The following is a 12,445-nucleotide window of genomic DNA, read 5'->3' on the forward strand; positions in this document are numbered from 1 at the left end:
CCTGCAGGGCGCGCATGGCTATAGCAAGCAGTTCTAGGCCTACCTGAAATGAAGGGGCTCCTCTGCAGCTGCCTGCGGGACACGCATGGCTCTAGCAAGCAGATCTGGGCTCGCCCAGAGCAGGGAACACTTTCACGGCTGCCTGCAGGACCGCATGGCTCTAGCAAGCAGTTCTGGGCCCACCCGCAGCGGCGGCCTCCTCTGCTGGCCCCTGCAGGACACGCGGGGCTCTATAAAGCAGTTCTGGACCGCCTGAAGTGGGGGACTCCTCCACCAGCCCCCACGGGGCACCTGTGGCTATAGCAAGCAGTTCTGGGCCCACCCAGAGAGGAGGACTCCTCTGCCACTGCCCATGGGACACGTGCAGCTCTAGCAAGCAGTTCTGGACCTGCCCCTAGTTGGGGACTCCTCTGCCACTTCTCCAAGGGGTGTACCTGGCTCTAGCAAGCAGTTCTGAGCCTGCCCAGAGTGGGGGACTCCTGCACTGCCCCCGCAGGGCATGTGTGGCTCTAGCAAGCAGTTACGGCCTGCCAGGAGCTGTGGGTTCCTCTGGCACCAACTGCAGCGCATGCGGCTCTATGAGCCGAGGACTCCACTGCCACCGCCACCACTGGTGGTGGGTTTTGTACCTTTTGATTGTATTTCTGGGGTCACAGCTCGCCTCAGCAAAGTTGTTGTGGGTTCTTCAATCTTCTCTCTTGGCTCAGCTCCAAGCCATCAGCTTACTTGCCAGACTTATGTCCTTTAAGTCTCCTTCTGGATGGGAGCCTCTGTGGGAAGCTGGCTGTAGTCCACCATCTTGGCTCCGGCCCGGGTCTTCCACTATTGTATGCCACTGGTCAGGCTCAACTGGGAGTCAGCTGACTAGGAACCTGCAGGACTCAGCTCTTTTTCCACAGAGCAGAGTAGGCAAAGGCCAAAGTAAGGATTGGTAAATGCAGACAGGCCTGAGACAGTCCCAAGACCCACACACTAACTTTGTTTTCAGTTGTAAACTGATTTTAATTTCATTGATAGTGAGAAATTTGAAAGCATAGTCCCCTGAAAGTAGTGTTTCAAAACACTATTGTAAATGTTGGATATTCTTTTAGCCCACAGAAGTCTGTTTAACTCACAGTGTAAGGGAAATAGAGTATTATTTTATGGAACTCCATTTTTACTGTCTGTGCTCTCAGAACATTATAATACTTAAATGCCATTACAGATGAAATAAGTACTGTTAGCTGTCTTGAGATCTAATCGTCATGTATAACACTTTTTCCTTTTAAATAGGCTTTATTTTTTAAGTAGTCTTAATTTATATGCTGAGTTCTCATATACCGTGCACTCAGTTTCTCCTATTGTGTTAGTATGCCACATTAATTATAGTTAGCAATCCAATAGTGATATGTTATTATTAACCAAAGTTCTTATTCCATTCAGATTCCCTTGCTTTTTCCCTAGTGTTCTATTGCCGTCCCAGGATCCCCAGCAGGGCACCGTATTACGTTTAGTTCACAAGTCTCTTTTGGCTCCTCTTGTCTCTGATGCTTTCTCAGACTTGCCTTGGTTTTGATGTCTTTGAGAGATTAGAGGGATATTGGTTAGGCATTTTGTGGAATACCCCTCTAATGGAATTTCTCAGATGTTTTTCTTATGATTAGACTGAGGTTGTGGATTTTGAGGAGGAAGACCAGAAAGGTGAAGTACCATTTTTATCACACTGTATGAAGGTGTGATGGATCATTCTGCAAACATGATTTATCTCTGCTTGTGTTAACTTTGATCTAATCTGATGATGTAATATTTGTCAGATTTCTTCAGTGTAAACTTACTCTTTTTTTCTCCCCTTTCCACATTGTACTTTTTGAAGGAAGTTACCTTATACAGCCCACTTTGAAGGAGAAGGAGGAGGGAATTAATGTTGGACTTCCTTGAGGGTAATACGGATTATGGGTAATCTGTAAAATTACTTGAACAACTTCTGTATGGGAGATATGTCTTTTCTCCCCTATTTATTTATTTATCTGATCATTTATTTGTATCAGTTTGTATATTCATGGATTTTTTTTAATCAATCATAAAACATTTGTCTTTTATTCTTAATGAGATGGGATGCCATTAGATGGTTTTGTATAGAGCTTTCCTTATCTTCTTACAGCTGATGATGTATCAGAGTAAAAATTATTTTTATCTTGGAATACATGGTTGCTGCTTTCAGTCCACAAGGAAAAGTGGAACTTTCCCTGCAGCTTCAACAAAGCTCTTTTTTCTGTGTTCGGTTCTGCTTTGTTTTTGTTTTTTAATATCTAGCATTAGAAATTACTAATAGAAGGAGAGGGTCAGAGTATTGTGAAGAAAGAGGGAAGGGAGAGAGACTGAAACTCATCAATCTCTGTGCATTTATCATTATATTTCGGGCTTTTGATAGAATCTCACTATATATATATATATATATACACACACACATACATATATGTCATATGTATATAAGTGAACAGTGAAGAACTGTTGCTGGGTATAAGGTAAAATATTGTTGCATATTCCTTTAAATGAATAAATATGATCTTCCAGAGGATAATTTTCACTTCCTTTTGGAATACTTCCAATATAACAACTACTGCCACAACTGAAAAAAGTAGTTTCATATAGTAGGTATTAGAATTTAACAGAAGAGAACTAAACCAAAGGTGAAAACCAATAACAGAATGATACTCTCTCTACACATCACACTTGCCCCTAAGGACTGCCTGTAATGATGTAAAAATGTAATTCACTAAGGATTTTATTACACTGTAGTATTTAAAAGGCTTCTATATGGTTTTTAATTAATTTGTGTATTGATTCAAAACACCAATTTAATTTTACATTTTAAAAATTGTATTGTAAAATTTCTGCTATCCGAAGACTTTCAGATTCTCTTTCCATTCCTGTCAATTTTCTGAACTTTTTTAGGATAAATTTTATTTTAATTGACATGTCCCTCATGTACAAGAGGTTTTGAAATATGTATACACTATGGAATGTCTAAACAAGCTAGTTAACATAATACATTAAGTACTGTACATACTTTTTTTTTGTGGTAGGAACAGTATTCTAAAAATTACATATATTAAAATATACATTCTTTGCAGCTTTTTTTTTTAATTTTTGAGATAGTCTCATTATGTCACCCTTGGTAGAGTGCCGTAGTGTCACAGCTTACAGCAACCTCAAACTCCTGGGCTTAAGTGATTCTCTTGCCTCAGCCTCACAAGTAGCTGGGACTACAGGTGCCTCCCACAACATCCGGCTATTTTTAGAAACAGGTTCTTGCTCTTGCCCAGACTAGTCTGGGACTCATGAACTCATGAGCTCATGAGTTCAGTCAATCTACCCACCTTGGCCTCCTATGCGATCTACCATGCCTGGCTTCTTAGCAGCTTTTAAGAATACAATATATTGTTAATGATAGTCACCATGTTGTATGTAAAGAATTTTAAAATAAAAATTAAAAAAGTGCTAGCAGTGCCTGTAGCTCAGTGGGTAGGGCACTGGCCACATGTGCCAGGGCTGGTGGGTTTGAACCCAGCCCAGGCCTACTAAAACAAAAAAATAGCCAAGCATTGTGGCGGGCACCTGTAGTCCCAGCTACTCGGGAGGCTGAGGCAAGAGAATCGCTTAAGCACAAGAGTTGGAGGTTGCTGTGAGCACTGACACCACAGCACTCTACCAAGGGCAACATAGCAAGACTATCTGAAAAAAAAAAAAAAATGTAAAAAGTGCCATAAAGTAATAGCTCATTTGCATGTTCCTTTTAACTTACTTGGGATAAGTCATTTCAGGCTTTCCTTCCATTCTAGAAAACTTGCAACTATCTGCTATTTAGAAACAATTGGAATATCATCCAGTTTAGAATTGTTGACTCATTTTTAAGTGTCAACAGATTTATTTCTAACAATAAGTTCTTGTTTATATTTTAGAAGTCTGATAAGGATTTTTAGACTGTGAGATTTATAGAAGATTATTTTAGATGCTTAAGTAAAAATTCATTTTTAGCCAGTACAAATTTGTTGTTTTAATTTGTTTGCTGTAACATAGTGCTTTTCAGTCTTTTCAAATATAAGGTCTTTTATAAGGTGAAAAATTGCATTTCTGTCTTCTATCTTCTTAATATTAGTAGTATTTTCTATTTTATTCATTCTGTAATAAAAGTAAGATATGCATGAAGGTATCGATTTCATTTTATGCAAGTGAATATTTCATTTTGTGCAACAGAATAGTTAGTAGAATTTTATGAAAATAGTTATGTGAACTAACATATAGTGACTGTATGCTATGTACCAGGCACCGTGCTCTTACTTTGCCTTTTCTGATGGTGATCTGACGAAGTTAGATGCTACTCTTCACCATTTGACACATAAGAAAACTGAGGCTCAAAGAAGTTAATTGTCTCAAGGTCATACTGTTAGTAAGTGGTAGCACTAAGACATGAAACCAGTTTTGACTCCAAAGTCTTTGGCTTTTTTATTGTACCACATTGCCACTTCATTATTTAGAGATCAGAAATTGATGAAATTCTACTCCAAGAAGTGATTTATAGTCATGGTTTTCAGGGTCTTAAGATACTTTCAAGATACGTTTAAAAATTCTTAAATTTCAGAGCAGAGTTAGTTTTATTTCACCTTAACTTGAAAAAGAAGGAAAGAATAGGGTGGTGCCTGTAACTCAGTGGGTAGGGCGCCGGCCACGTACACCCTGGCTGGCGGGTTCGAACCTGGCCCCAGGCCAGCTAGACAGCATTGACATCTGCTCCAAAAAAATGACCAAGTGTGGCGGGTGCCTGGTTGCTTGGGCCCAGGATTTTGAGGTTGCTGTGGGCTGTGACACCATGGCACTCTACCAAGGGCAACAAAGTGAGACTCTGCCTCAAAAAAAAGAAAAGAATAATGTAATGAAAAGCTTAGCTATGAGCATTACCAGTATAAGAAATTACTGCCTGAAAGTCAAATAGGTGGCTGTAAGAAAGTAAAGATAGCTTTTTGCGAAAGGGATGATTTCTTAATCAGGAAGTAAGCAAAGTTCCGAATGTTGCAGGTAGGGTGGATATCAGAAGTAAGGCAAAAAAGAGATGTTGAGGGGTTCTTGCCAGATACTTCAAAGTCAGTATAATAAAGCTTACAGGAGTACTTGACAGGGAAGAGCCCAGTTAGAATGGCAATGGGATCATTGTTATGATTAGAGTGCAAATATAAGTGCTAGGATAAGAAGGGAGATAGCAAAGATCAATGTACTTGTTCTTATTGAGCAATGCCAGGAAGAATTCATTTTTAATGTTTATTTTAAAGTGGTTGGGTCAGAGGGTTTTCTGCAGTTAAAAGTTGTTAAACCCATCTGACTACATGGGATCTTCCTAAGATTTTTCTTCTTTAATAAACTTTTATTATTCCCCCTTGATTTTATTATTTATTTATTTATTTGCGGTTTTTTTCTTTTGGCTGGGGCCAGGTTTGAACCTGCCACCTCTGGTATATGGGACCGGTACCCTACTCCTTTGAACCACAGGCGCCACTCTATTTTTTTATTTTTTTATTTTTTTGAGACAAGAGTCTCACTTTGTCCCCTTGGTAGAGTGCTGTGGCATCACAGCTCACAGAAACCTCAAACACTTGGGCTCAAGTGATTCTCTTGCCTCAGCCTCCTGCATAGGTGGAACTACAGGCACCTGCTACAATGCCCAGCTATTTTTAGAGATGGGGTCTTGCTCTTGCTCAAGCTGGTCTTGAACTCCTGAGCTCAAGCAATCAACTTGCCTCAGCCTCCCAGAGTGCTAGGGTTACAAGCATGAGCCACCACACCTGGCCTTTCCTCTTGATTTTAAAAGGAATAATTATATACTAGTAGCATACCATAATTATAATAGCTACCATTTATTGAATGTTTATCACATGTCAAATACTAGGTGATGTATATGGATGTCCTAATTTATAAAAATTCATACTAACACAAGGAATTAGGCATGTTGTTACCCTCATATTACAAATGAGGGAACACGTGAGGACCACATAACTCGGCCAAGCTCATGGAGCTGACAAGTAAGGAGCCAAAACTCAAATTAAATTTCTTTGATTTCAAAGTCTGTGATCCTAAGATTTTAGTGTTATCATATTTAATTATAGATTCATGTTTGGGGTATATCTTAGTTCAATTATTGAGTACTCAAGTTATTTCCAGTTTTTTATATTATAAATAAATAGTGATGAACATTCTAATAAGCATTTTTATGCATCTTTCTCATGATTTTCTTAGGATAACTTTTTTGAATTATAGTTACTGAGCCTAAAGACATGAATATATGTAAGGTTGTTGATTCCTATGCTAGCCACATTGTCCCAGTTCAGATTTCCAGTGTCAGCTCAGGAGATTATTCATTGGACCACTCTCTTGACAACTTCTAAGTCTGAGTTGTTGGCCAAAGTGTATGTCTGTCGTTATTAACAGGGTCAAACTGGAAGTATGATAGATTGCCATGTGGCTCCATGTAGAAGGAAACTGAAGGAGGGAATAGTAATTCCATTTTCATACTTATTAAACCATGCAGTTTTCATTTAAAATATGTGAGTATTGAAAATACAACTTAAAGGAGAGAAAATAAAATTTTGTGAAATAAATAGTTATAAGAAGTGATGACACCAAAGAACAGGGCTAGGATCTAGTTTGACTTTAGATAATTAAACAACATTATGTTCCCTAGTGTCATTTAACTAATTCTCTGTGTCATTTAATGCTCTGTGGGCCAGGCTAGAGGGCAGTGGTGTCATAGCTCACTGCAACCTCAAACTCCTGGGCTCAAGTGATCCTCCTGTCCCAACCTCCCAAAATGCTCCCATAGTGAAAGGACTATAAACAGGCATGAGCCACCTCAGCTGGTCATATAAGACTTGGGTATTTTTGTACCTTTCAAGACATTCAAACATAAATGGAAAATTTCCAGAAGAGGACAACAATAAATTTATTGAGGGAGAGAAGTGTACGACTGAGTGTGTGGGAATGAGATTGAGTAGGGAGAGGGATGAAAAAGGGATAGTTCATTTGAAGATAGGCAAAAATAGTTTAAAACCTAATTCAAGAGGAAGTTTGAAAGTCCTTGGACAAAAAAAAAATTAATAAAAGGCAATGTAATAATAGAATGATAAAAGGTATTGATTGGGTGAAAGAAGACCTTTCCTACACATTTTAGAATACAAAACTAAAGATATTCCTGCACTTGAAAGCAATATATTTAGGATCAATAATGAAGTAATAGTGATGAACAAGTTAAAAAAAACTAACTCTGAAATTACTACCTTCTGAAATTATTTTTCAATGTGTTACCTCTACCATCTCCTACCAGCACTGACTTATTAAATCTTAAGAAAAGTATAAACATGGAATCTTTCTCTCTCAAATTAAACCTAGCATCAAGGTGAAAGCTTAAAAGAATTATTTAAAGTCTAATTACTGTATTATAATTTTTTTGTAGTTGGTGCCTCTTTGTTTCATGTTTGACTGAAAAAATGTGCTAACATTCACTAACTGGCAAAATCTATATGCTAGATTTTTCTCAGCACTGGTTATTTCAGTGTAACTATTGAGCAGTGGGTCTTAACTCCAGTGTTCCTGTAGGTTGATGTACTAACTTGTAGTAACATGAGAAATGGGTGGGGTTACAACTAAGTGCCTTTTGCATATCCTAGAGCACATTTTATCTACTGTGATCCATAAAATCTGGGCCAAAATATGGAAGTGTCAGATGCCTAGACAGTTGAAACTCATTGGCAAATAGTATTACCCTACCTTTCTATTCCACGAAATGTTTCTGGCTAAAAATTTGGTAAATTGTGAAATGAATTAGATAAATTTGTGGAGAAATAAAAGGAAATTAATATGTTTTAGAGATCATATGAGTTTTGTTTTGAGGTTGAGAGTCAACTTGTAATCTTTGTGAGGTCATTTTATTGATCTATAGCTCTCTCTAAATGTTTTTCTCCAAATTTTTTTTAACATTTTTTTTTAAATTAAATGATAGCTGTGTACATTAATGCAATCTTGGGGTACAGTGTGGTGTTTTCATATACAATTTGGTTAACATAGCCTTTATGTCATTTTCTTAATTATTGTGTTAAGACAATTATATTCTACTCTTAGAAAGATTCACTTGGACCCTTATAAGATAAACCATAGAAGTGATCCCTCCAATCACCCTCCCTCCACCCATTCCCCTTCCCCTCCTCTTTCCCCTTCCCCTCCTCTTCCCTCCTCCCCATATTGTGATCTGTAGTTCTACACCCACTGTAGTAGCTGGTCTGTATTGGGCATCCAGGTTAAATATTTAAATATTGAATTAAATTTTGAATAATGAATTAATTGAGGGGATATGCCTAAAAACATTATTTTCTGGATCCAAAACTGCAGACATCTTTATCAGTCAGAATTCTCTAGAGAACAGAACCAAGTTGTACGTATGCATGTATATATATTTATGTAGAGGTTGAATATCCCTTATCCAAAACACTTGGGTCTAGAACTGTTTCAGACACTAGAAGTATTTACATACACATAATGAGATATCTTGGGGATGGCACTCAAGTCTAAACACAAAATTCATTTCTGTTTCATATGTATCTTACACAGCCATAAGATAATTTGATATATTTTCAACAATTTGTGCATGCTCATGCCTATAATCCTAGCACTCTGGGAGGCCAAGGTGGATGGATTGCCTGATTGCCAGAGCTCAGGAGTTTGAGACCAGCCTGAACAAGAGCAAGACCCCCATCTCTAAAAATAGCCAGGCATTGTGGTGGGTGTCTTATCATACCAGCTGCTTGGGAGGCTGAGGCAAGAGGATCGTGTAAGCTCAAGAGTTTGAGGTTGCTTTGAACCATGATGCCACAGCACTTTACCAAGGGCAACCAAGGGCAACAAAGTAAGACTCTGTCTCCAAAAAAAAAAAAAAAAATTTGTGCATGAAACAAAGTTTGTGTGCTTTGTTTCAGAAAGTAAGGATGTCACTATCTTAGCTACACTCATAGATACTTGTGATGTTGGCACTCAATTTTTTGAATTTTCAGATTAGAGATACTCAACCTTTATCCATTTATTTCAAGGAATTGTCTTATGTGATTGTGTGGCTGACAGGTGTAAAATACTCAACCTTTATCCATTTATTTCAAGGAATTGTCTTATGTGATTGTGTGGCTGACAGGCCCATAGTCTAGAAACTTTCAGGTAAGAACTGATAGATTCTTTTTAAAATTTATTTATTTATTCTATTTTACTTTTTCTTTGTTCTGACAAAAATGTCATTCATCAAGGCAAAATTTCTTCCTCATAGAAATCTCAGTTTTGTTTTTAAGGCCTTTCAGTTAATGGGCCCACATAGATTGGCCCACATAGATTATCAAAGACAAACTTCTTTACTTCAAGTCAACTGATTATATGTGTTAGCCACATATACAGAATATCAGTATCTTTACCATAACCAGTAGATCAGTGTTTAATTGACTAAGCAGGTAGATAGTTTAGCCAAGTTGACAATAAAATGAACCATCACAGTACGTTTGGATTTAACTTGACAACAAATGTGTGGCCTGATTGGTCAAATCTGTGATGAATCTTCGGGCTTCAGGTCCTCTCCAGGATATCTAGGACTGGGTTGATGATTGGGGCAGGATTTTCTGACCAGCCACATTTATTCACATTTTAGTTTAATGTGAGCAAAGAAAGTTTTCATGTCATTAGGAGAAAGAGACAAGACTCAAATTATTTTGAATAAATGCAAAATAGTACTTAAAAGATTATTCTTAAATCATTGTTGCCTGTGGCTCAGTGAGTAGGGCACCAGCCCCATATACCGAGGGTGGTGGGTTCGAACCCAGCCCCGGCCAAACTGCAACAGAAAAATAGTCGGGCATTGTGGAGGCACCTGTGGTCCTAGCTACTCAGGAGGCTGAGGCAAGAGAATCGCCTATGCCCAAGAGCTGGAGGTTGCATGAGCTGTGATTCCATGGCACTTTACCGAGGGCAACAAAGTAAGACTCCGTCTCTAAAAAAAAAAAAAAAAAGAAAGAAAGAAAGAAAAGAAAAGAAATCATTATGTATAACGTGTATTTAAGTTTGGGCATTTTTTCGTTAATTATGCTGGGTGGTGGATTTGGAGTAAGCCTAAGAGTTTTGTTTCTTATTGTGTTTGGCTTTTGATTTTTATTGTTTTGCTTTGTTTTTGTTTGAGTCTTTTATGTACGCACTAGTCTTACTAAAGAAATTAATGCTTGCCTGTGATTTAAAACAAATTAAATGACTTAAAAGCAAAGCAAGTATAAATGTAGTTAGCTTTGCTTCTCCTTTTTACTTAATGTAAGGTTTTCATGGGAATTGCTGTTTGAGAAAGGTTCAAATGTATTTGCTTTTCTCAGTGGAACAACAATAATAATGTAGATTGGTTCAATTTAGATATGTAAGTTTGAAGTTCATACTGGCTTGAAGATTTTAGGGTAGGATAATTGTAGAAATTCCCTTTCTGCAGTCATTTTATCATGCCTAACACTTTTTCTTGAATATAAATCACTCTCCCCGCTCTCCCCCTTCCCTCCTTTTGATCTTCATGTATAGTGCCCCCCAAATTCTACTGATTTGCCAGCAATCTTTCTTCTTACCTCTCTTTTTTTCTTCCTTCTACTTGCTGTTTAAATTCAAAGAGCTTTCTTTGTGGAAATTGAGCTAAATAATAAGACAACATGAAACACTGACTTCAGCAGAAAGTGATTTGCTTGTGATTAACCCTTGAGAATTAAGTGAGTACAAGATAACAAAGAATGTTTTTTGAAACATCCCCATTCATTCTTTTTCATTAGCAGAAAAGACCTCCCCACCCCCACTCCCCAGGTGTTAGAAATTCCCATACTGCTTTGCTTAGGCTTTATTTGTAATACTTATCCTGGCTTGTTTTTAGAAAAATATGTCTAAATGAGAGCTCATGACATCCTCTCCCTCTGCCCTTGACATTTCAGAGTCCTTGCAGCAAAAGGCAGTTTCTTTCTTTTAGTAGTTCAAGACAGCAATAATCTTGACATCCTTGATTCTTCTCTTTCTGATACCCCACATCCAATCTGCCCCACAGCAAATCCTTTTGGCTTTACCTTCAGCATCTGTCTAGAACCTCACCACTTTTCCTATTTCCATCATTGATCACTCTGGTTTATGCTACCACCCTCTCTTTCATGGATTATTTTACTGAGTTTCTGATTCATCTCCATGCCTCTGGTTTTGACCCTCTATAGGCTATCCTCAAAATGCCAATTATAGTGATCCTTTGAATTCTAAGTGAGAAAATCTTAGGCCTCTATTTGAAACAAAGGTCTCATATCACTCAGACAAAAGCTGAAGTCCTTCTGTTGACCTGATAAAGCCTTAAGGTGATCTCCCCACGTGACTTCTCTGACCGCATCCCTCTGTTTTTCCTCCAACTTTCTGCCCTCTGCACACTGGCCTTCTGGCTATTTCTTAGGCACACCAAGCACACCCTGCCTTAGGGCCTTTAAACTCCTGTCCTTTGCATACAGCTCCTTAGATGTTGGCCTGGTTTCTTTATATGCTTTAATTTTTTTTTTCAAAGTCACCTTTTCAGTGAAACTTACTCTACACACTGTATCTCAATATGTGTGTTCTCACTATATAAATACTACACACCTACCTACTTAATTTTTTTCCCATAGCACATGTCACTCTATAAAATATATATTTTTCTTATTTATATTGTTTATTATGTGTCTTTCTTGCTAAAATGTAGCTTCAGAAGGTTAGAGATTTTATCTGATATATCCCTAGGACTTAAAATCACGACTGGCACATAGTAGATACCTACTGAGTATTTATTAAGTTAATTAATCAAGCAGTCAGAGATAGGAAATAGCCTTAAAATGGCTGCTTGATAAATCACCTAACCCTTTTAGTGGGAGTTTCTTTCTGTTACTTTATGTTTGTTTTAACAAGTTAGCTATTCCTTCATCTTTTCCAGACATGACCTGTAGATTATCTTCCTTTCATTTTTGTAAGGAAATTTACCTGGCACAAGCTCCTTAACTTCATTTTCTTTGTCTTGCATGAGACTTTTGGCTGTATTTATTTGCTCTGGGATATTTTGAGGCATGATTACATGTTAGTTTCTTAAATGTAATTAGTACTGTTTATTATATTTTCCCATTTCAAAACATAATTTCAACACCAACACAGCACATAAATAATATGAGCTACAAGAGACTTTTGGATGATGGGGAAGCTTCTTAAGTTCCTTTTCACCCCATTGTATAAACTTTTCAAAAACATGCAGTATACCAGGTATTTTGCTACATTTTGAGAGTCCAAAGAGATAAAAAGCACCCTTCCTCCAGAAGCTGACATGTTGGAGGGAATGTGAAATAAGTAAACCATTGTTAAATAATGTAAT

The 12,445-nt window shown here is 37.7% G+C and overlaps 1 protein-coding gene across 1 annotated transcript in view; it reads left to right on the forward strand.

The window, feature by feature from the left end:
• The first annotated feature begins 48 nt into the window (after positions 1-48).
• Positions 49-12,445, forward strand: part of DNAJC15 (DnaJ heat shock protein family (Hsp40) member C15) — a 61,034-nt gene continuing 48,637 nt past the window's right edge. Inside the window, exon 1 of the mRNA XM_023513637.1 lies at positions 49-257. Coding sequence (XP_023369405.1) covers positions 49-257 — 209 coding nt within the window. The remainder of the gene's footprint in view (positions 258-12,445) is intronic.

This window comes from Otolemur garnettii, unplaced genomic scaffold (assembly GCF_000181295.1).
Source record: "Otolemur garnettii isolate 467f Iridium unplaced genomic scaffold, OtoGar3 scaffold00043, whole genome shotgun sequence".
NCBI classification, from domain to species: Eukaryota; Metazoa; Chordata; class Mammalia; order Primates; family Galagidae; genus Otolemur; species Otolemur garnettii.